Raw genomic sequence first — 26107 nt, forward strand, 5'->3', positions numbered from 1 at the left:
AACTGGCTTTTCAGTTTCCTCATATATTCATTAAGTCTGTTTTGGGATCTGGAGCCTGGAGATTTCAAAGAGATCTGGGAGGGATGAAATCTCCAATCCGGGGTCCGTGTTTTGAGAACCCCCAGCACACTGATTGCACAGGTGTGTGCAGGCCTTTTTGTAGAGGCCTAACCATGGTTCTGGGCTCCACCCCGGCAGACAGGAGTCAGGAGGGCTCCACCCCGGCAGACAGGAGGTCTCTGCCTTGGAGTCAGGTGAAAGCCAGACTAGCTGTGTGCTAGTGGCCATAATTTGGGAAGAGTCTGCAGGAGACAGACAGTGAACTGTGTACAAGCCAGGAGACTGAATTTTTGTTGGTATTTCTCGATGGTGGATACCCCTGCGTGGGAAGCATTTGTGTTATTTGAACTTTCTTTAAATAAAAGTGGGCAAAAAAAAGCCCTTAAAGAAGCGAGTTGCTGTGTGCTTAAACAAGAAGAGCTCTACCATTTGAAGCGAGTTCCCACATATGGTGGAGGATGCAGTGGGCAGCAGTATCCTTGTGGGATTAATGGAGCTGTGAGAGAATGGGCGAAGCCAACCAGAACGTATCTCTACAGACACTGTAAGTGAATAGTGCAGACACAGGCCGGTGCGCAGCATGTCTCAAGTCCAGGAGCTGCTCAGCCAGGAGCTGAAGGTTTTGATGAGAGGCCAGGACTGCAAAGAGAGGCGACAGAGAGTCCGGATCTGCATAGAGCTGCAGGTAGCTACCACACCTGTCCATAAAAAGAATCTCGTTGTTCGAATGACAGATGATACTGATCTTTTCTTTTTGTATAATCTTGTTGTTTCTGAAGATGATTTTCAAAGTCTAAAGCTACAGCAGGGTCTGCTGGTAGACTATACAGCATTTCCTCAAAGGTTTATTGATTTGCTGCATCAATGTGTTAATGAGGAGAACAAAGATGCACCTAGGTTCCTTCTACAGTTGTCTTATACAGGCCTGTTTTTGGGAAGTTCACCTGCACAGCTGGATGTGGTTGAGACTAATTCTTTTAAACATCTGACACACCTTTCCCTACGCTTCCAGCCAGCGAATGATGTAGAAGTTAAGACATACCTAGCAACATGCTTAAGATGTATTAAGGAAGAAAAATGTGTATTACAGCAAACATTGAAGAAAACAGAGGAAGATCTGAACCGGCAACTAGTCTGTGCTCAGCAGGCTTTGTCGGATAAAATTAATGAACTGGAAAAATTGAAAAGTGACTCTTCCGTCAAGATTTGTGAACTAAACAGCCAGTATACGACAGAGATCACAAGTGAAAAAGAAAAAGCTCATCAGGCATATACCCAGCTACTTCAACAGTATGAGCAACAAAGGAGAGAGTTTGATTGCTCACTTCAGAAAAGCACTCAGCAGCTGCAAAGTCGAGTGAGTGAGCTGGAACTATCCAACAAAGAACTTCTTGAAAGGAGATACAAAGCAGAATCCACTATCCGAGAACTGCATTCCAAGTTTCAAGGATTGGAAGAGGAATTGCAAAGAACACAACAGAAGGTGTCTTCTTTAGGCAGAGAGAATACTACACTGGATGCAGAGTGCCATGATAAAGAAAAAGAGATAAATCGTCTTCAGACTCGGTTTGCTGTTCTGGAGCAGGAGCTGAGAGATAAGGATCAGATAGTGCAGAGAAGTAATGAAATTCTCTTGGCCACCCAACAGCAGAAGACGGGATTAGAAGCTAGCGCAGGGAAGAAGCAGGCACAGATAGGAAAGCTGGAAGCAACAATACAGTCTTTATCTGCAGAGCTCCTTAAGGCCAATACTATTATTACAATACAGCCCACTGACTCTACCTCCCCTGCTGCACTCTCCTATGGAGGTCTCACCTGGACCCACTCACCCAGGCCTAACGGTCGTAAAGGTGGTGGGGTTGGTCTGCTCCTGTCACCGCAGAGCACCTTCCGAGTCCTCCCAAACCCCCCCTCACTATCCTTCTCCTCCTTCGAGGCCCACTGCGTCCGACTATTCTCCCCAACCCCCCTGAAGATTGCTGTGATATACCGGCCTCCTGGATCCATACCCCGCTTCCTGGATGACTTCTCCTCCTGGCTACCCTTCTTCCTCTCCTCTGAGCTACCCACCATAATTCTTGGGGATTTTAACATCCCTGTCAACCTCGACAACCCGGACACAGCCCGTCTCCTCCACCTAACCTCCTCCTTTGCACTTGCACAGTGCATACAATCCACCACCCACTCCGACGGAAATATCCTTGATCTTGTCTTCTCCAACCGATGTGCTCCCCACAACCTCACTAACACCCCCTTCCCTCTCTCTGACCACAACCTGATCACCTTCTCTATCTCCTCGTCCTCCAACGCCTACCCCTCCAAATGTCACACTACTACCAGCCGTAACCTCCGCAACCTTAACCCTGCCTCCCTCCACTCTGCAGCTGATCAACTCCACGACCGCATCCTCCCCCTGTCCTGCCCCGACTTGGCTTTGACCGCCTACAACAATGCGCTCTCAACAGCCCTTGACTCACTAGCGCCTTTAACCACACGCAACACCAGACCCCGACCGCTCCAGCCCTGGCAGACTGATCACACCAAAACCCTCAAACGACAAAGTCGTGCCCTGGAGCGACTATGGCGCAAAACCAAATCCAAACAAGCCTTCACCCGCTACAAATCTGCCTTCCGCACCTACACCTCCTCCCTCCATGCTGCCAAACAGGCCTACTTCTTGACCCTCATCAAGGCCCTCTCCTCCAATCCTCGCCGACTCTTCTCTGCCTTCAACTCTCTACTCTCTCCACCCCCACCTCCACCCAGCACCTCACTCACTGCCCTTGAGATTGCCAATCACTTCAAAAACAAAATTGACACAATTCGCAAGGACATTGCCGCAACTCACACGCCCTCTCAACCTGTCCCCTCTCACACAGCTACCCCCTTATCCCCCCTCCCCCTCGACATAACCCGCAGGGACTTCGTCGCTGCTCAAACTCTCTCCAACCCCCTTCACCCTCACTCAGCTACCCCCTCATCACCCCTCTCCCACGGCCCCACCACTGCTCTGACCTCCTCTTCCACCCCACCCTACATTCCTCATACTGAAGCTCCCCCAACACTCCACACCCTTGACCTTACTACCATCGAGGAAGTCTCCAAGACCCTCTCTGATGCCCGCCTCACCACCTGCCCCCTCGACCCTATCCCCTCACAACTCCTACGACCTTCCTCCTCCTCCATCCTACGCTCCCTCACCCACATCTTCAATCTCTCCCTCTCCTCAGGCACTTTCCCCTCCCCTCTGAAACATGCACACATCACCCCCATACTTAAAAAGCCCTCCCTGGACCCCAATGACCCGAACAACCTCAGACCCATCTCCCTGCTCCCATTTACATCTAAACTCCTCGAGCGCCTAGTCTACACCCGCCTATGCTCTCACCTCAACGACAACAACCTCCTCGATCCCCTACAGTCCGGCTTCCGTCCCCTACACTCCACCGAAACTGCCTTACTCAAACTCTCCAACGACCTGCTAACCGCCAAAGCTAATGGACACTATTCAGTGCTCCTACTCCTTGACCTCTCTGCGGCCTTCGACACAGTCGACCACCCCCTCCTCCTCAAAAAACTACACTCCCTCGGCCTCAGAGATTCTGCTCTCTCCTGGATCTCATCCTACCTGTCACAACGCTCTTTCAGCGTTACCTATAATGCTACCACCTCCCCCTCACTCCCCCTCTCTGTTGGGGTCCCTCAAGGCTCTGTCCTCGGGCCCCTTCTCTTCTCCATCTATACCTCCTCCCTTGGCCAACTCATACACTCTCACGGCTTCAACTACCACCTCTATGCCGACGACACACAAATCTATCTCTCAACCCCCCACCTCACCCCCTTGGTCTCAGCCCGAATCACACACCTACTGAGCGACATATCAGACTGGATGTCGCTCCACTTCCTTAAATTGAACCTCTCCAAAACCGAGTTTCTTGTCTTCCCCCCAGCCCGGACCCCACCCCCCATTGATTTCTCCGTCACATCCAACAACGCTACCATCAAACCCGCCCTGCAGGCCAGAGTACTGGGTGTCATTCTGGACTCCAACCTATCCTTCCAGCCCCAAGTCCAATCTTTAACAAACTCGTGCAGACTCCACCTCCGCAACATCGCCAAAATCCGCACGTTCCTAACCCCAGAAACCACTAAACAGCTCATCCACTCCCTCATCATATCACGACTCGACTACTGCAACTCCCTCCTCACTGGCCTGCCTCGCCGCTGGCTATCCCCTCTTCAGTCCATCCTGAACACGGCTGCCAGACTCATTCACCTTTCCAACCGCTCTGTCTCCGCCACCCCCCTCTGCCAATCCCTCCACTGGCTTCCGATTGCGCAACGGATCAAATTCAAAATCCTAACGCTGACGTACAAAGCTGTCCACCATACTGCCCCGAACTACATCACTGACCTAATATCCAAGTACCGCCCAGCACGCACACTCCGCTCCTCACAAGACCTCCTTCTCTCTAGTTCCCTGGTCTCCTCCTCCCATGCCCGCCTCCAGGACTTCTCCAGGGTGTCACCCATCCTCTGGAACTCCCTGCCCCAACCCATCAGATTATCACCTACTCTCCTCTCCTTTAGGCGCACCCTGAAAACCCATCTCTTCAGGGAAGCCTACCCCACCCCCTGCTAACTTGCCTCCCTCCTCCACTCTTCCTACCACTCCATCCCCCACAGCTATCTCCTCCTGTGCCACCACCCCCTCCCTCCTAGATTGTAAGCTCGAAAGAGCAGGGCCCTTGATCCCCTCATGTTTTGCATTGTATTGGTATTGTTCTGTCACATGTTCTGTCTCCCTTTGTAATGTACAGCTCTGAGCGAACTATTGGCGCTTTATAAATACTGTATAATAATAATAATAATAATAATTAAGAAGCTTCAAGGAGTTAATGGTGTGGTATACCAAACTGATATCCATAGAGAAGCTGTGGAAGAGCTCATTGACACTGAGCCTCAGAGTATTTGGGTGAATCCCACACCTGGTTACGCTCTGGGAGAGCCCCAGGTTATTGTGTTGGGTACCTCAAACCGAGAGGAAGCCTCTTTAAGAAGCACCACCTCTGAGGCATCAGTAAATGAGTGTCTCCATGTCTCCAGGAAGGACTTGTGTGTGGAATCAGGCTGTCTTTTTATAACAGACCTGCTGAAGGAAATGTTGGCTTTCTGGAGTGTACAGCCGGTGTATACCTTGCTGTCTCTTCCATGTTCGGGAGAGCTGGTACAGTGGAGTCCCGCTAATCGGAGCTTGGTATTACAGGCTATACAAAACAAAGATGGTCAATATAGGGATTCTGTGATACCATCCTTGTTGGTAATGGTGAAAATTGTCTTTCAGTGCATGGCTGGGTTGCTTCATAGCAGTAATCTGTATGAGAGGCACACCAGAGTACTGTTGGACAGGACAGAGGTTTGGGCAGAAGTGCTGACAGACACATGTATATGTGATGTGGTTGGGGTAGTTTACCCAAATGCAGAATTATGTGAGGATGGTTTGGCATCAGGACAGTTGCTGGCAGAGTCTTTTGTGACAGTGAAGTCGGTGGATAGTGATGTTTCCATGGGAGATGCCCACTCAACTGTGTGTAATTCCTCTCCAGAAACTGCCCTGCCAACTACTAGTGAACTGAGTTCTGACCAGAGTATTTTGGCTAATGATAAAAAGGGAAATGTGTTGATGAATTTGGATTGTCTGAATACTATGTGTGATAACAAAAAGAATGGTAGACCTGGTGGTCAAGTTGACATGGTAGCTGGTCATCCTGGAAAAGGTAATGAGTGCTTAACAGGCACAAGAGAGGTTAAGAGTCTGGAAATAGGCCCCCTACAGGTTCAGGAAGGTCACTCTGGAAAAGTTTTCCAAAGGTCCAGTAAACGCCCAAGTTGTAAGAATGAAAGGTCTAAGGGAACTGGTCCAAAGCTTAACAAGGGGATGTTAAAAGTGTTTGATTCCCAAATAAAAGAGCCCACCTCTATTACTCAAGGGTCTAAAAATATAACCCCATCAAAATTAAATAAAGCAAAAAGGGCTGGGCTAGAGGAATTTGAGGGAGCACGTTGTAATGTTACAGGTACCAGGCATTTAAAGCTTAGGAGTCAACCCCAGGTTACAAAGGGTACTAAGATTTGTAAACCCCCTAGTGGTAAAAGGACTAGCATAGTCTTAAGGAAATTAGAAAGACCGCGCTTTTGGAAGCGCACTTGTAAAAAGGCATGGGGAAGTAGTAGAGCCCAAGTAAGGGGAGACAGGGGAAGTCACCTCTTGGGGCAGGGAGTAGTGTCTCCCTTTGATGAAAACGAAGTCAGCCAGGATTGGACCTCTACAGCAGTGTTTTTCAACCTTTTTTGTGCAAAGGCACACTTTTTTCATGAAAAAAATCACGAGGCACACCACCATTAGAAAATGTTAAAAAAATTTACCTCTGTGCCTATATTGACTATATATAAAGTAATTCTCTTGAATAGGAATCAAACACAAAGAAATTATTTTATAATTACTTTATTATGAAATAATAAAGTATTTTATAATTGGACCCGGGGGCCGGACCAAGAGTAGATGAATGATGTGTATGTGTCATCCATAGTAAGTATAGTAATATTCCCCCATAGTAAGCATAGTAATTAATCCCCCATATAGTAATTCATCCCCCATAGTAATTAATCCCCCATATAGTAATTCATCCCCCATAGTAATTCATCCTCCATATAGTAATTCATCCCCCATAGTAATTCATCCCCCATAGTAATTAATCCCCCATATAGTAATTCATCCCCCATAGTAATTCATCCCCCATAGTAATTAATCCCCCATATAGTAATTCATCCCCCATAGTAATTAATCCCCCATATAGTAATTCATCCCCCATAGTAATTCATCCCCCATATAGTAATTCATCCCCCATAGTGTAATTCATCCCCCATAGTGTAATTCATCCCCCATAGTAATTCATCCCCCATAGTAATTCATCCCCCATATAGTAATTCATCCCCCATATAGTAATTCATCCTCCATATAGTAATTCATCCCCCATAGTAATTCATCCCCCATATAGTAATTCATCCCCCATAGCAATTCATCCCCCGTATAGTATTTCATCCCTCGTATAGTATTTCATCCCCCGTATAGTATTTCATCCCCCGTATAGTATTTCATCCCCCATATAGTATTTCATCCCCCATATAGTATTTCATCCCTCATATAGTATTTCATCCCCCATATAGTAATTCATCCCTCATATAGTATTTCATCCCTCATATAGTATTTCATCCCCCCATATAGTATTTCATCCCTCATATAGTATTTCATCCCCCCATATAGTATTTCATCCCTCATATAGTATTTCATCCCTCATATAGTAATTCATCCCTCATATAGTATTTCATCCCCCCATATAGTAATTCATCCCTCATATAGTATTTCATCCCCCCATATAGTATTTCATCCCCCCATATAGTATTTCATCCCTCATATAGTAATTCATCCCTCATATAGTATTTCATCCCCCCATATAGTATTTCATCCCCCCATATAGTATTTCATCCCCCCATATAGTATTTCATCCCTCATATAGTAATTCATCCCTCATATAGTATTTCATCCCTCATATAGTATTTCATCCCTCATATAGTATTTCATCCCCCATATAGTATTTCATCCCCCCATATAGTATTTCATCCCCTCATATAGTATTTCATCCCTCATATAGTATTTCATCCCCCCATATAGTATTTCATCCCTCATACAGTAATTCATCCCTCATATAGTAATTCATCCCCCATATAGTATTTCATCCCTCATATAGTATTTCATCCCCCCATATAGTATTTCATCCCTCATATAGTAATTCATCCCCCCATATAGTATTTCATCCCCCCATATAGTATTTCATCCCCCCATATAGTATTTCATCCCTCATATAGTAATTCATCCCTGATATAGTAATTCATCCCCCATATAGTATTTCATCCCCCCATATAGTATTTCATCCCTCATAAAGTAATTCATCCCTCATATAGTATTTCATCCCCCACAGTACTATTCCCCCCCCCCCCCTTCTAGTAAGCCAAGTCCCCCGTGTCAATTCACTTACCTTTTGCGTTCCTCTCGCTGTCTTCCCGCGCCGTTCGGGTCTTCAGGGCGGACTGTGAGAGGAGCCTAGCTCCCCTCCCCTCACGTTCGGCACGCTGCCCCGCCTACACACATCCTGACAGCCACATCCGCAAGCCGGATTAAAAGGTCCGCGCGGACTTTTGGGGCTGCCAACCGAGAGGAGGCAGGGGAGCGGCCGACCGAGAGGAGGGAGGGGAGCAGGCGCCCGGCACACAGAAGAGCCGCATTAGACTGGGTAAAGAGCCGCATGTGGCTCGCGAGCCGCGGCTTGCCGACCACTGAATCATTAGATTCTAATGATTGGTCTATTTGTGAGCCGAAGCCACATGTTACAGATGAAATTGGAATTTTTCCCACGGCACACCAGACAATATCTCACGGCACACTAGTGTGCCGCGGCACAGTGGTTGAAAAACGCTGCTCTACAGGTGATAGCCCGCACAGAAGGTCTAAAGCAAGGGTTTTAGGTTTGTGTGTTCCGCCCCCTACGGGGTCAAAACAAAGGGGGGGGATATGTGGCAGTGCGGTGTCCTGCCACGGTCAAAATAAAGCTGAAAACCCTGGATTCTCAACCAGGCAGGTTGAGGGGCTCCAGAGAGTTGATAGATTGCAGAGGAAACTGGCTTTTCAGTTTCTCATATATTCATTAAGTCTGTTTTGGGATCTGGAGCCTGGAGATTTCAAAGAGATCTGGGAGGGATGAAATCTCCAATCCGGGGTCCGTGTTTTGAGAACCCCCAGCACACTGATTGCACAGGTGTGTGCAGGCCTTTTTGTAGAGGCCTAACCATGGTTCTGGGCTCCACCCCGGCAGACAGGAGTCAGGAGGGCTCCACCCCGGCAGACAGGAGGTCTCTGCCTTGGAGTCAGGTGAAAGCCAGACTAGCTGTGTGCTAGTGGCCATAATTTGGGAAGAGTCTGCAGGAGACAGACAGTGAACTGTGTACAAGCCAGGAGGCTGAATTTTTTTGGTATTTCTCGATGGTGGATACCCCTGCGTGGGAAGCATTTGTGTTATTTGAACTTTCTTTAAATAAAAGTGGGCAAAAAAAAGCCCTTAAAGAAGCGAGTTGCTGTGTGCTTAAACAAGAAGAGCTCTACCATTTGAAGCGAGTTCCCACAATATATATATATATATATATATATATATATATATATACTGTGTATATGTGTGTGTGTGTGTATAGAGATCATTATTCTTTTTTATATATTCTTCTTTTATTTATTGGTAACTTTTTAGAGACAAGTTGCGGCCATTATTTTCAAAATGACCCTATTTGTTTCTGAAAATGGTACATTTTCTCATTTTAAACAATTTATAGGTTTTCTATTTTCTATTGTGAATAAAATCTGGGTTTATAAGATTTGCAAATCATTGTATTCTGTTTTTATGTAGATTTTACACAGCTTCCCAACTTTTTGGAATTGAGGTTGTACATTTGTCACTGATGAAGACAAGAAAAAGCATGGTAATGTCTCATTCTGTGTTCTTACCACAATCTTATTTCAGGATCACGCACTTAAAAACTGATTAAGACAAAATGCAAAAAAAAGTTTAGACTCTTAAGAAAAATGCAGAAACTCTGAAATCCTACTTTCTGCTTGACATATTTGAGAGTTGGGATATGCAATGCTGTTCTGTTATCCCCACTACCCATAATTCATTTCCTTTCCTTTCATTTGATGCATTTATTAGTTGGTCCACCAAGAAAAATGGCATCTGCTTTATATTTGGAATTGTGAAATGTTTCATTTTACCATTATTTAAGAAGCTAATGGATATACAAAACAAGACACAAGTGACCATGTTTGTGTTTTCTGGATTAACTGACAATAAAGAACTTGTCCCGTTCCTCTTCACATTTTTTTTTCTGGTTTACATGGTGACCCTAGTAGGAAATGTTGGGATGATGGTCCTTGTCTGTGTCTTCTCCAGCCTTCACAATCCGATGTACTACTTTTTGGGTAGTCTCTCTTTGGTGGATATTTTGTATTCCTCGGTTATCACTCCAAATATGTTGTCTCACTTGCTTTCCTCAAAAAAGTCCATCTCATTTCTTGGTTGCGCCCTCCAGTTTTACTTCTTTTGCTCACTGGTAAGCACCGAGACTCTTCTTCTCTCCTCCATGTCCTATGACCGCTATGTGGCTATCTGCCACCCTCTACACTACACCTTGATAATGACCAAGAAGAAATGTTTTGATTTGGTCTTTTATTCTTCCATTGCTAGCTTCTTACAGTCTGTTGCACAGACCAGTTGTGTGTTCAGTCTTCCATACTGTGGATCGAACCTTATTGACCATTTCTACTGTGACATCCCGCCACTGCTAAAATTGTCCTGTTCTAGCACTTTCCATTGTGAAATGGTAACTGGCATCCTTGTAGCAGTTTGCGGAATGTATACACTAATTACAATCTTCCTCTCATACACTTTTATATTTGTTTCAATCTTTAGGATGACATCCAGTAAGAGTAGGCAGAAGGCATTCAGTACGTGTTCCTCACATATTATTTGTGTCTGCATCTTTATGACAGCTGTTTTCTTTGTCTATCTGCGTCCTCATTCGGGGACCTTTGACAAAGAAGACAAGGTAGCCTCTGTCTTTTATACAATAATGACTCCAATGCTGAATCCTCTTATTTACAGCCTGAGGAACCAAGAAGTGAAGAGGGTTCTTGTCCAAGCAATGTTAAAATACCTCTGAGGTAGATATAACAAATCTCCAGTGTAAGGAGAGAGCCTTAGACAATTGAAGTACGGCATAGGTATGTAGACATTGGACATCAGTTTATACAGTTTGAACGTAGTCAGATGCTTCAATAAAGCTCCATCTATGCTACTCTTCATAAGCTTTAACCACTTTCCTGGCAACCCTCTCCTCACACATTTATTACCACCATCCTGGTAAACTCCCTGTAGCACTACCCCCTTAGGAGTCGCAGAATTATTTTCAGGTTCCCTTCCTCTCTCTTGACCCCATTCTGGAAGCCCAACCCCTGCTGACAACAGCGTACACTTCTGGTCAGGGTAAACTCTCTGTTTATTACCAGAAAATAGACTCACACACAAGTTAGAGTGAACTGATATTTGTTTATTTTGCAGTTAAAGGTGAGCACAGTAAAGCAGCATAAAGTGGGAGGTGCGCAAATGTTCAAATAATAACAGTTATAACTCTTCATGGCTTTAAGCAAAAGTCAACACATACAGCAAAAAAATCTCAATCAGTTTTGGACATCCTGCAATTCAGAATTTACCAAGAGCTGCAGCCCTGAGATGTTCCTGTCCCCAGTGAGCAAAGGAAAAACTATGTAAGGCTAGCTCACTTTGGGCCCTCAGAGGCTATTGACAAGGTTCAAGTTTGAGGCAGAGAAAGAGCTCTTTAATCAGTGAGGTTAATATCCCTTTAACTGCAGTGAAAAATCTTCTGCATGCTCATTGGGGCCCAAGTTGGTGCACTACAAGAATTCAGATCTCCTCGGATGCAATAGGTGGAAGTCCCTCAAAGGATTAATGCAACAACAGCCTTACCCCTTTAAGAGGTAGTCAGCTTGGGCAGATTTTAAACAAGAGATTTGAAGGGCGGGCAGAAGCACATGTTGGTAAGGGTTAATTCCTCACTAGGCCACAGTAGCAAATGGCAATAATGAAACGGATCCATTGATAAATGTGGGCAAGTTGCAAGAGAAGCAGTGGTGTGTCTTGGCCTGCAGTGAGGGGACACTGCAGTAGGTTCTGATGACTGGATTATGCTGAAGATGCATTTGCTGATAAGCCTGGTGAACTGGGCCTCAACATGTGCAACTTGTGAACAATGTCAGTAGCTAGATAGAGAATGGATGATTTGAGAAAATGTCAGTGAATGTCAGAGGGGAGGGACTGATAGTTTCATTATTGTTCTTGATGCAGACGTCAGAGAAGGTGGCATTGGCGGGGGACCCGGGGGGGGGGGGGTTATTATGAGCTTAATTTTTGAAAGATCTGGATTAAGGAGGTGGTGTGACATCCATATCGGCATTTCAGTTGTGATGTTAGTAATGCTAGAGGAGACTGAAGGAGTGAGGTGAGCAGTACAGAGATGAATTTGGGTGTCATCAGCATAGAGGTGGCATTGGAAGCCATAGGAGTTCATCAAGTGATCAAGAGAGGAGATGTAGATGGAGAAAAGAAGGGGTCCAAGCACAGGAGGACATCTACAGAAAGAGGAGGTGGAGATGAGGTGAGAGAGTTGTAGGTAACACTGAAGGAACATTGTGGTGTGTAAGGTACCAAGAAATATGGCATGGAAGGTGTTCAATCTGGATTTTCAATTCGATTAAGAGGCAAATACATCAATAAATGTCCTGCAGACAAAGCTGCTTGCCAAGGAAACTTCTGGAACTAAGATTATTTATTTTTATTCATTTATTTCAGGTACTTATATAGCGCTGTCAATTTACACAGCACTTTACATATATATTGTACATTCACATCAGTCCCTAACCCTCAAGGGGTGTACAATCTAAGGTCCCTAACCCTCAAGGGGTGTACAATCTAAGGTCCCTAACTCACATTCATACATACACATACTAGGGCCAATTTGGACAGGAATCAATTCACCTACCAGCATGTCTTTGGAGTGTGGGAGGAAACCAGAGTACCCAGAGGAAACCCATGCAAGCACAGGGAGAACATGCAAACACCATGCAGAAGGTGCCATGGTCAGGAATGGAACCCATAACCCATTTACTGTAAGGCAGACGTGCTAACCATTAAGCCACTGTGCCGCCCAAGATTGAAAGCTATTGCTCCTCCTTGACCACCCTGCACCGGAGGGGATCTGTATGTGCCTCCCCCACTCTGAAGTCCATGTGTTGCTTTATTCCAATGAGCCTTTGAACCTAAATATGGCTGCATACTAATAGATTTTTGTACAAAAGTTCAAATGAAAAATCCCATCAGTACATTAGATAATGCCATCAGAGACTCAACAAATGTTGTTCGAAGGTACTTCAAAATGTTGTTTGCTTTTAACATTGGATTTTGGAATGAATGGAATTTCCTAAACAAAAACCACATATATTGTTAGAATTGTGTTTGTCAACTGTCAATTTGACCCCATTAACTATTAGAAAATGAGCAAACATTACAAAATAAAAAAAAAATGTTGAATTCTATTGGTGTATGTCCAGCTTTATGCCCCTATTTGCTAATCATCAGAGAAGGCTGGGCACCAAATATACAAGTGCCTGTATATTATCAGAAATAAAAATAAAATATCAACAAACTCTAGGGAGACACATAGGGGTATATTTACAAATACAATGCTGTATGAATATCACAGAATTCACACAGGTGCCACAAAAAAAAAATCCCTACATTGTGTCTAATATGTTTATTTCCTGTAATGATCAGTTCCATCTAGTGGCCATAATATGGTATTTTCCTTGTTCGGGTCATTCTGGAAAATATTGCATTATGAACACAAGATGGAGCTGATGATCATAAGAAAAATAACTACGGGATTGTTTAAAAAGATTGTGTGCATACTGTAGCATTCGTAAACTTTTTTTGGAAGTTTTGACAGTGCAAGAATATTGCGGTTGGATTCTGTTATTTCTTGGCCTGCCGAATGACTGCTATGATGTGCCAGGGCAGGTATTCAATTGGTAGAGCGTCTTTCACATGCGTAGAATATGTAATGGTATAAATGCTTATTAAAAGTACCTGTATGACTACATGTTGATTGTGTGCGTGTATATGACTTGCTTTTAGTTATTGCACCCAGAATTTTTATTACACTCCAGTCATTAAATTAATAAAAAAAATTCTAATTAAAAAATGGGATACTGGGTTAAAATTGGGAGCCTAAAAGTTGTCGATTGCAATTGTCTTTCTAAATCCTTCTCCCTGAGGCTTTGACCTGAGAGCACCTCCTGAAAAATACTAACGTTGTTTTTATAAATCTTGTTTTGTGCTATGTACGGTATATACACAAAGGTGGAAAATTGTTTCAGTAAATGCCGTAATTGTCTGAAAATTACCAATTTTAATGGAGGTATGCCAATGGCTTGACTCTGTCCTCTTCAATCACACTGGGCCAATCTACATATAAAATCGGTCCCCTAAAATGAACTTGGCAACTACACTCACCAGTCTCTTTATTAGGTCCACCTGTTCACATGTTTGGTAACACAAATTGCTAATCAGCCAATCACATGGCAGCAACTCAATGCATTTAGGCATCTGGACGTGGTGAATACGGCTTACTGAAGTTCAAACCGAGCATCAGAATGGGGAAGAAAGGGGAGTGTGAACATGGCATGGTTATTGGTGCCAGATGGCCTGGTCTGAGTATTTTAAAATCTGATCTACTGGGAATTTCATGCACAACCATCTCTAGGATGGTCCTTGAAGAAGTGTGTGCGCACGAAATGCGTCAGGAGGAGCCTGTGGACGTCGTTGACACTACGCCGCCGGTGCCATGTGGAGGGCCGGCGGCCACCTGTAATTTTAAGAGGGTCAGTGGGTCACTTTCACTTGCCACCTGATTACATGTTTTTTGCTTGTTTTTTTTAAATAAATTGAAGTAATATACTACACTATGAGTATCTCTCTGTGTCCTCTGTGAGGGGTCTCTCTCCCAATTTCACAGCCACAGAGTGTTTTCAATCCCAGCCCTGGTTCCATTGAAGAGGAATATCCTATCCTGGGAGCTTCCTGGCCTGCAGGATTTCGCTTTTCCACAAGAGGGCGTTATCATCATCCATTTCAGCACATATCCATTTTCTGACCAGAGGGAGAGAGGGGAATCTCCAGGATTTCTTACACACATGCGTACTTTAAATGCGCTTCTGGTTAGTTTGCATTCTTTCCATTGACACTGGGAATTAATGAGCACCTTTTCAGGACTATTATTCTGTTGATTTGCATGATTTGATCATTTTACAGCGCTGCATTTTATATGTATATGTTTTATTGAGGATTTTTATATGCGTTTATCCTGGATGTTCAGCTGCTGTTTCTTTGAGAGCGCTCACTGTGTATCTTTTACCTATACAACCATCTCTAGGGTTTACAGAGAATGGTCCAAAAAAGAGAAAATATCCAGTGAGTGGAGAAAAATTCCTTGCTGATGTCAGAGGTTAGAGGAGAATGGGCAGACTGGATCAAAATGATAGAAAGGCAACAGTAACTCAAACAACCACTCACTACAACCAAGATATGCAGAATATCATCTCTGAATGCACAACATATATAACTAGAGATGAGTGAAGTATTCAAAAATTCGATTCGACTGATTCGGCGAATTCGTGAAAAAAATTTCGATTCGATGCGAATATATTCGCTGCGAATTTAACTTATAAAAGGGTGTTTCTAGGCTTCAGAGAGCCTTTATATTAGTGCAGAACACTGTACCTTTAATTTAAATGCCCTTGGAGTCTGCTGGGGAAGAGAAATAATACTGTCAGTCAGTATGACATGCAGATGAGTGCCGTCGATCTTAGAATCACCGCACACTTCACTCATTTGGCCAGTCACGGGGCCAAAACCAGAGTGTGGAGCCACAGTGTGGCGGTGGAGGCAGCAGCAATGGGAGGCCATACAGCACCCTATGACAAAATGGAACCCACCAGCAGTGTGAGGAGACCTGAAAGTGGCACATGGCAGAGTGTGGCGATGGAGACAGCAGCAATGGGAGGCCGTACAGGGACCCATGAGAGACTGTGGACCTGGCAGCAGCATGAGGAGGCGGTACTGGGGCCCATGGCAGATTACGGGCCTGGCAGCAGCAATGGGAGGCCCGTAATCTGCCAGCACCCTATGACAAAAAATGGAACACACCAGCAGTGTGAGGAGACCTGAAAGTGGCACATGGCAGAGTGTGGCGATGGAGACAGCAGCAATGGGAGGCCGTACAGGGACCCATGAGAGACTCTGGACCTGGCAGCAGCATGAGGAGGCGGTACAGGGGCCCATGGCAGATTAGGGGCCTGGCAGCAGCTATGGGAGGCCCGTAATCTGCCAGCACCCTATGACAAAAAATGGAACACACCAGCAGTGTGAGGAGACCTGAAAGTGGCACATGGCAGAGTGTGGCGATGGAGACAGCAGCAATGGGAGGCCGTACAGGGACCCATGAGAGACTGTGGACCTGGCAGCAGCATGAGGAGGCGGTACTGGGGCCCATGGCAGATTAGGGGCCTGGCAGCAGCAATGGGAGGCCCGTAATCTGCCAGCACCCTATGACAAAAAATGGAACACACCAGCAGTGTGAGGAGACCTGAAAGTGGCACATGGCAGAGTGTGGCGATGGAGACAACCCACCGACTGTTTTGCTCGCTGCCAAGCTACCACCCTCTTCTCCTGATGATGCGGAAGCTATAGCCTGATGACGACGAGGCTGCCAAGTGCGATCAGCCTCATCATCATCAATTAGGGTCTCCGCCTCACTACTAGCCCCCTCGGCTGCGTGTGGGTCAGGAGACAGACCTGTCTCTAGACCGGCTACCGAGCCACTCTCCTCGCCACTACTTCTTCGCCTGGCTGCTGAAGAGGCGGATGTCTCCCCCCGTTCCTGACCGCCCTCTGTTAGCTCTTCCTCACTGTACAGTGGGGCTGAGCCCACAGCATGCGATACTTCGCTTGGTGAGGGAACACCGAAGGCAGGTAGAGGACACGTGATTTCAGTGGGCTTGCTCCCTGGCCATGCCAACTAACGGTTGTGTCTGACGTACCCACCGACCGTTGGCTGTAGGTGTCAGAGGTGACCTGGGAAGAGGAAGACGACCGAGCCAACCAATCGATGACGGCAGGGTTGTCGGTGGAGACACGACCGCTGGATGACACCGGGAGCACTGGCCTCTGGCTGCGACTAGTGCTGCCTCGACCCCTTCCTCTGCTGCCACGTCTGCTCGCTCCTAAAACATTGCCTCCTCTGCCACTCCTCTGCATGTTGTCTGACATACTCTTTAATTCAACGATTCTGTGTCCCTGAGTAACAATTCTGTGTCTGTCCCTGAGTAACAATTCTGTGTCCCTGAGTAACGTTTCTGTGGCCCTAAGTAACAGTTCTGTGGCCCTCAGTAACAATTCTGTGTCCCTCAGTAACAATTCTGTGTCTGTCCCTGAGTAACAATTCTGTGTCCCTGAGTAACGTTTCTGTGTCCCTCAGTAACAATTCTGTGTCCCTCAGTAACAATTCTGTGTCCCTCAGTAACAATTCTGTGTCCCTCAGTAACAATTCTGTGTCTGTCCCTGAGTAACAATTCTGTGTCCCTAAGTAACGTTTCTGTGGCCCTAAGTAACGGTTCTGTGGCCCTCAGTAACAAATCTGTGTCCCTCAGTAACAATTCTGTGTCTGTCCCTAAGTAACAATTCTGTGGCCCTAAGTAACGTTTCTGTGGCCCTAAGTAACGATTCTGTGGCCCTAAGTAACGTTTCTGTAGCCCTAAGTAACGTTTCTGTGGCCCTAAGTAACATTCTGTGGCCCTAAGTAACGTTTCTGTGGCCTTAAGTAACGGTTCTGTGTCCCTCAGTAACAATTCTGTATCCCTCTGTAACAATTCTGTGTCTGTCCCTGAGTAACAATTCTGTGTCTGTCGCTGAGTAACAATTCTGTGTCCCTCAGTAACAATTCTGTGTCCCTCAGTAACAATTCTGTGTCCCTCAGTAACAATTCTGTGTCTGTCCCTGAGTAACAATTCTGTGTCTGTCCCTGAGTAACAATTCTGTGTCCCTAAGTAACGTTTCTGTGGCCCTAAGTAATGGTTCTGTGGCCCTCAGTAACAAATCTGTGTCCCTCAGTAACAATTCTGTGTCTGTCCCTAAGTAACAATTCTGTGGCACTAAGTAACGTTTCTGTGGCCCTAAGTAACGTTTCTGTGGCCCTAAGTAACGATTCTGTGGCCCTAAGTAACGTTTCTGTAGCCCTAAGTAACGTTTCTGTGGCCCTAAGTAACGTTTCTGTGGCCCTAAGTAACGTTTCTGTGGCCCTAAGTAACGGTTCTGTGTCCCTCAGTAACAATTCTGTATCCCTTTGTAACAATTCTGTGTCTGTCCCTGAGTAACAATTCTGTGTCTGTCGCTGAGTAACAATTCTGTGTCCCTCAGTAACAATTCTGTGTCCCCGAGTAACAATTCTGTGTCCCTCAGTAACAATTCTGTGTCCCTCAGTAACAATTCTGTGTCCCTCAGTAACAATTCTGTGTCTGTCCCTGAGTAACAATTCTGTGTCTGTCCCTGAGTAACAATTCTGTGGCCCTAAGTAACGTTTCTGTGGCCCTAAGTAACGGTTCTGTGGCCCTCAGTAACAATTCTGTGTCCCTCAATAACAATTCTGTGTCTGTCCCTAAGTAACAATTCTGTGGCCCTAAGTAACGTTTCTGTGGCCCTAAGTAACGTTTCTCTGGCCCTAAGTAACGTTTCTGTGGCCCTAACTAACGTTTCTGTGTCCCTAAGTAACGTTTCTCTGTCCCTAACTCTCTCCCTGAATACAGCCAGGTCTGCCTCTGTTGAATGACTGGAGGCAAATGGAGAATTCTAAAATGGCCGCCATTTATAGCTCGACCATTACACTGTGCTGGCTGGCTGGCTGCTGATTGGCTAATGCGATCACACGTCATGAATGAATGCATTATGGGTCAGCGCGCCTTGTCTGCGCGCCTTCCCAGACATCCCCGCTCCGTCGCCGCACATGTCGCCGCCATTTTAGGAAAAATTTCGATTCGCGCATCCGAAGTCTGCTTATTTTCGGATTCGACGCGAATCGAAATTTTCCTAATATTCGAAACGAATTCCACTTCGCCTACTTCGATTCGCTCATCTCTATATATAACCTTGAAGCAGATGGGCTACAGCAGCAAAAGACCACACCGGGAGCAATCTCTTTACAGCAGTATATTTCACAGCTATATACTGTAAATGTGCAATAACAGTGTGTGACTGTGGGGGGATATTGGAGTGTAGGCACTCCTGATTTTCTGTAGAGCACTGTGAAATATATCAGCACTTTATACATTTATAATAAAAGAAGAATTTTGGGTACCCTGATTACAACATCAGAGTGTAAGCTCTTCTGCAGAAGAAATAATGTGACTGGTGCAGTCTAATTCAGGGGATGTACAGGTGAAACTCAAAAAATTAGAATAACGTGCAAAAGTTCATTTATTTCAGTGCAGCAACTTAAAAGGTGAAACTAATATATGAGATAGACTCATTACATGCAAAGCAAGATAGTTCAAGCCGTGATTTGTCATCATTGTGATGATTATGGCTTACAGCTCATGAAACCCCAAATCCACAATCTCAGAAAATGAGAATATTCCATGCAATCAATAAAACACGGATTGTACATAGAACAATATCGGACCTCTGAAAAGTAGAAGCATGCATATGTACTCAGTACTGGGTTTGGGCCCCTAGCTTGAACTATCTTGCTTTGCATGTAATGAGTCTATCTCATATATTAGTTTCACCTTTTAAGTTGCATTATTGAAAAAAAATGAACTTTTGCACGATATTCTAATTTTTCGAGTTTCACCTGTATAACAATAACAAAAATACAGTATTTAGTGATTTAATTTAATTGATTTCCATTACAATCAACAATTCCCCAGTTGGTTCTGACTGCAAATATTGGTGGCTTCTCTGGGATGCTCAGAATTAGTCTTTAGGGTTATTATAAAATGATGTTGTTTTATTAAGATAGGACAATTATATTTTCAGCAGGCTAGAGGACAATATTCCTTTATAAAACTCAGTCATTGCTTTGAACCTGCAGTGAAGACCTATCACTCAAAGGAGATGGAATTATTTGACCAAGTATCTCTCAAGGTAGAAATAGAATAAGACCACTGTGATATTTATTTATGCTTTGTAATTATTTTAAAAGCCTAAGGGCTTGTTTACCAAAATTTTGCACCATGCAAAGCTTTGCTTGACTTATCCGTAGGCCCCCTTTTATTGCATTGAAAAGAACCTTTTCATTGTCTGTACACAGCACCTGTTCATAGTTGGTTACGTTGGAAAAAGGCTTTCTTGTGTACTCTTCATGATCACACCTATCTGAGTTTGTTGGGCATCCCATTGCAAAACCAAGGACAGCAATATATATTTGTCCCCCTTTGTGGTTATTACAGCCTCTACTCTTCTAAGAAGGCTTTTCTGAGATTTTGGAGGGTGTCTGTGGAAATCTGTGCCCATCTGTGCCCAGAGGTTAGATACTGATGTTGGATGAGAAGACCTGGTTTACAGTCAGTGTTCCAATTCATCCCAAAGGTGTTCAGTAGGGTCAAGGTCAAGATAGTCAAGTACCTCCACACAAAATTGGTGTGTTGTGCTCAAACAGAAATGGGCCTTCCCCAAACTGCTATCATAAGATTTTGGAGTGTGTCTGTGGGAATTTGGGCACATTTATAGGGACAATCAAATACCTCCACACCAAATTGGTACAGTCACGCTCAAACAGAAATGGGCCTTCCCCAAACTGTTACCACAAAATTTTGGAGTGTGTCTGTGGGAATTTGTGCACATTTATAGGGACAGTCAAGTACCTCCACACCAAATTGGTACAGTTATGCTCGAACAGAAATGGGCCTTCCCCAAACTGTAACCACAAGATTTGAGTGTGTTTGTGGTAATTTGTGCACATATATTGGGCAGGTACTGATGTTGGATGAGAAGACTTAGCTCTCAATCAAGGTTCTAATTCATCCCAAAGCTGTTCAGTAGGGTTGAGGCCAGGGTTCTGTACAGGATACTTGAGCTCCTCCACAAAAAACTGGTCAAACCATGACTTTATGGAGCTGGCTTTGTATACAGGGGCACAGTCATGCTAAAACAGAAAAGGGTCTTCTTTAAACTGCTGTCACAAGATTGTCCCCAAAACTTCTCCAACTGTACCCTTCATTTTGAGACACCTGGTATTGGCACATTCATTGTCGACAAGAAAAGGTCCTTCACCAAACTGTTGCCAAAAGATTTTGTGGAGTGTCTATGGGAATGTGTGCACATTAGTGAGGTCATGTACTTATGCCAGATGAGAAAAACTGGCTCACAGTCAAGGTTTCAATTTATCCCAAAGGTGTTCAGTAGGGTTGAGGTCAGAACTCTGTGTGGGATACTCGAGTTCCTTCACAGAAAACTCATTAGACCATGACTTTATGGAGCTAGCTTTGTGTTAAGGGACACAATCATGCAAGAGAAGAAAGGGTTCAAACTGTTGTCACAAGATTGTCCCCAAGACTTCCCCAACTGTCCAAAATATCTTTGTATGCTCTACCATCAACAGTACCCTTCACTTGGAAACACCTCAATTCAATCATCTGAAGTTGAAGTAGTAGGCCATATAGTAGGTGAGATGGTGAAGTGTCCACAAATGTTTGGCCATATAATGTGTAAGACAGGGATATTTACTATAGGTATGAAAACAATATTCATTTTAAAAAACTACTGTAACCTTAATCTGAAAAACAATCTAAGAAATATGATGGGGACCATTGTAAGCTTCCTTCTAAATTCCATTAAATGAAACCTGCGGTGAGAAAGTATGGAGGTGGCAGTTGGTGATTCAAGGACATTTGTGAGTACAGACCTGTGTGAGAGATCCTGGAGACTGCACTGTTGTTATTCCTTGTGAGACTGACTGCTCTTGCCCAAAATTTGGGCCATTTCCCATGGTGTCTTAGTCTGCCTCAGTCCCCAAGCTGCTCCTACAAAGACTGCACTAGTGAGCTTTAAGAGGCTTTATGAAGGCTGCTGCCCTCATGCACAACGCTGGATTGCGATGGGTTTCTGGTAAGTATAAAGGGGCTGGGGATCGGATCCCAGAAGGTTTTTTTACCTGAATGCATCGCAACAAAGAACCTCATGGCTTACAATCACTTTAGGAAGCATCTTCATGTTACTGTTTTTTATTCTGCTGGAGTATCCCACATCTTCCTTATACCTTATCTAAGTTAAAAAAATAATGATACCCTAGACTGTTCACTGAGCCAGAAGAGAGACTGAGACTGTGTGCTTGGCTGCTAATACACTGGTTTGGGAAAAGAACCTCAGAACTATTCAGTGGGCTCTCTGGGGGGCGAGCACTACACATGGCTTGGCAGCAATTAGTTTCATTTGTTTAGTAATCAATTATTGCATTCAACGATTTATCTTTATTGATTTTTCTAGCAATTGAGGCACTAAAATCAATAGCTCTACAAAAAGAGAAGAACCCTCAAATAATGTGCACAGCTTCTGTTCCTTGTCAGTGTAGGAACCCTGCCATAAAACTGGAGTGCCTATTCCAAAATTAGTGGGAAGCTAGGCTGTAGCCAGCTTGAGCTCTGAATAGTATAGCTTTCTATATTTTGTGGTTTTCCTTAAGCCTAGAACATTGCTGATGTCTTCTGGTTGTTGGGCAAAGTTCTCCAGCTGATAGAACAAGAAGATAGCATGTTATGGGCTATTAATTTCTCCTTCACCCTGACCAATCACTACAAGGTTTGGTGCCAGTGATATAGGCTGGTGAAGGAGATAAGTATATGCGGAGCCTTTCAAGTAAGGTCTTTGCCTCTCGAACTTTGTCTGGAGAGGATGAATATGTGTGGGATCATGTCAGGCATGCTGCCTGAGGCAGTGAGAGGAGTTCAGAGGTCCTTTACTTCCTTGGCCTGCTGTCTGTAGAGGTAACAATTCCAAAACCAAGTCCCAAGGAGTGGGATCAGCTTATGTTAGGGCCTACAGGGCAGGACAAGCCTGTTCAGTCTATGCCTGTCTTGGTTTAAAAGCACACAACTGAAGATTGAAGTCTTGGTTTATGGGTACACTACTAGTCCATGAGAGGGACTGAAGTTATCTGAGAGCAGGGAATTCTATCCTCTATTTTGGGTGTCCTGTAAACCCTATCCCTGTCTCCCCTGGATAGTGAGCCATCGAAACCTTCCAGCAAAGATTGGCAGAGTAGATGTCAGTTGTTCGGTCACCACCGGTAGCTTGGTGAGTGCTTTGGGACAGCTGTAGGCTGGATCACCAATAGAAATGCTAAGAAGGCCCCAAAAAATCGAGCAATTCTTATGGGGAAATCTCTGCATTAGTCATAACAATGGCTGTATGTTCATCACATTCACAGTCTATAACATTCTTAAAAAACTCAGTTGGCCAGCTGGAGAACATATTACATTTAAAAAGAAACTCTCTGAGTTGTTATGATCCGTTCAAAAGGGCTGAAGAATTAGTAAGACCCTAAACCAGGGTGAACTGGAAGTTTTGGCTTCATATAGACAGAGGTTTGAGTTTAGAGTTGAGCAATTTACACCACTAAGGTCAGCCAAAGGTAATGGATGTATTCCTGAATGTTGTCCATTTCCTTTTCTGTTTCTCAGTGTTGCTGTATTTGAGCTGTGACTAATAAAGCCTGTATCATTTCAAGGAAAAAAATTGCCATACATATGTTTTATTTTGGGTATTAAACTTAGTAAGGGGAATTTGGTTATTTGGTCTTTTAGAAGAGGAGAGACCCGCAACAGTCACAGCTCATTTTATAAATGATCAAAGAGGGCAGCGCTATAAAATTAATGACTTGTCTAATATCAAATAAATTATATATAAAACTGATATTGATGCTTATAGTCCTTATTGTGCAAAAAAACACACTATAATTGAAGTGCAATAGTAAAATGTTAATATATGCAAAAAGATATATATATATATATATATATATATATGGATGAAAGTCCATGTGGTGGTGAATTTCTGACATCAATTAGATAGTAATGTTATGTGAAGATCCCATGCTCGGGTGATCTCACATACATTCCATGTGCTATTATTCTGTTCGGTGAAGTGCAGGAGATATAATTAAAATGCGCACTCACCAGATGCGCATTATAAATACGCAATTTGAATAAATAATATAATCTGCCAGAGGTCCCCTTTAAGGTGGAACAGATGTGCAGCCTGGATAGAATCTCCCTCCTCTGGATCCAGAGCTGCTCTGCATCTATCCTTCACATGGGAGTCTGAAAATTCCCAGCTCAGTGCAGAGCCAAGAAAGAGGGTGCCCATAGTGTAGTATTTAATTATTTATTGCATAAAAGCATAAGTATTATCCACGTGGAGAAAAATTACATGTATAAGCAAAGCTGTGGAGTATTGCACTGGTCAGCCACTCACCTTCGTGAGGCTCTGGCGGAGTGACGTCACGGCGTACGGCTCCTCCTTGATGTGTTTCGTGCCACGCACGTTTTCAAAAGGAGTGTGCCTGTAATGCCAGACGTCTAATGTTAGCCTTATATAGCCGATTTTTTTTCATTATAACAGCTCATTTTATAGTCAAAGTAAAAATCCTTATCTTAGGTACTGTGTGCAGTGAAAAAACTATATTATATAGTTTTGGCTACAGTGTGGAAGTCTTAAAACCTCTGCTACATCTTTATAATAGTCTGTGCCCCATTGGGTATATTTTCCCCTCTCTATTTATCCTGGTGTCCATTGTCACTAGGGTTGCCACCCATCCCGTAGAATATGGGAACATCCCAAATTTAGAAAATGGATGCCTAGTACCTTTGGTTGCTAGGATACAGATGGCTCATGCTGCTTTGCATCCTTGGTTGGTGGGACGCAGGTGGGCGTTATTTACTCCTGGCCTGTGCACTCAGTGGGGGAGGTATACTAAAACTGGGGAAATGAGAATCTGGTGCAGCTGAGCATAGTAACCAATCACCTTATAACTTCAGCTTCTTTAATTAAGCCTTGACAAAAAAAAACCTGGAACCTGATTGGTTTCTACTCATATCTGCACCAGATTCTGCACACCCCAGTTTTAGTAAATCTCCTCCATTGTGTTACTTACTCCTGCCCTCCACACTCTGTGTGTTATGTACTCCTGACCCCTGCACTCTGTGTGTTATGCACTCCTGACCCCTGCACTCTGTGTGTTATGCGCTCCTGACCCCTGCACTCTGTGTGTTATGTACTCCTGACCCCTGCGCTCTGTGTGTTATGTACTCCTGACCCCTGCACTCTGTGTGTTATGCACTCCTGACCCCTGCACTCTGCATGTTATGCACTCCTGACCCCTGCACTCTGTGTGTTATGTACTCCTGACCCCTGCACTCTGTGTGTTATGCACTCCTGACCCCCGCACTCTGTGTGTTATGCACTCCTGACCCCTGCACTCTGTGCATTACACACTCCTGATCTCTGCTATCTGTAAGTTATACACTCTTAAATTCTGCCACAATTAGCCCCATACCTGCTCCACCCTGTACTCTGCCCCAATATATAATTTGCCAGAACAAAGGAGGCAACCCTAATTCCTGACCCCTGCACTCTGTGTGTTATGCACTCCTGACCCTTGCACTCTGTCCACTATGTGCATTAGACACTCCCCTGCACTCTGTGTGTTATGCACTCCTGACCCCTACACTCTGTGTGTTATGCACTCCTGACCCCTGCACTCTGTGTGTTATGCACTCCTGACCCCTGCACTCTGTGTGTTATGCACTCCTGACCCCTGCACTCTGTGTGTTATGCACTCCTGACCCCTGCACTCTGTGTGTTATGCACTCCTGACCCCTGCACTCTGTGTGTTATGCACTCCTGACCCCTACACTCTGTGTGTTATGCGCTCCTGACCCCTGCACTCTGTGTGTTATGCGCTTCTGACCCCTGCACTCTGTGTGTTATGCACTCCTGACCCCTGCACTCTGTGTGTTATGCACTCCTGACCCCTGCACTCTGTGCATTACACACTCTTGACATCTGCTATCTGTAAGTTATACACTCTTAAATTCTGCCACAGTTAGCCCCATACCTGCTCCACCCTGTACTCTGCCCCAATATCTAATTTGCCAGAACAATGGAGGCAACCCTAACTGTCACTGAGATAGAAAGTGATGGGAATCTAAAATACTACAGTCAATTTTAAAACAGGAGGTGAGGCGAAAATTTCCAATTAGGGTGCCTGT

General features: G+C 44.6%; 1 protein-coding gene and 1 pseudogene across 1 annotated transcript; both read left to right on the forward strand.

The window, feature by feature from the left end:
* Positions 1–573: 573 nt before the first annotated feature.
* On the forward strand, positions 574–9625 carry LOC149449648 (spindle assembly abnormal protein 6 homolog pseudogene; annotated as a pseudogene).
* A 326-nt stretch (positions 9626–9951) lies between these two features.
* Positions 9952–10881, forward strand: LOC149449649 (olfactory receptor 5AR1-like). Its single transcript, XM_089692979.1, has one exon. It carries the CDS (start codon positions 9952–9954, stop codon positions 10879–10881), a length of 930 nt encoding a protein of 309 aa, XP_089549105.1.
* The last annotated feature ends 15226 nt before the right edge of the window (positions 10882–26107 follow it).

Source organism: Staurois parvus, unplaced genomic scaffold (assembly GCF_062004578.1).
Source record: "Staurois parvus isolate SC_StPar_1 unplaced genomic scaffold, SC_StPar_1.0 ptg000609l, whole genome shotgun sequence".
Lineage (NCBI taxonomy): Eukaryota > Metazoa > Chordata > Amphibia > Anura > Ranidae > Staurois > Staurois parvus.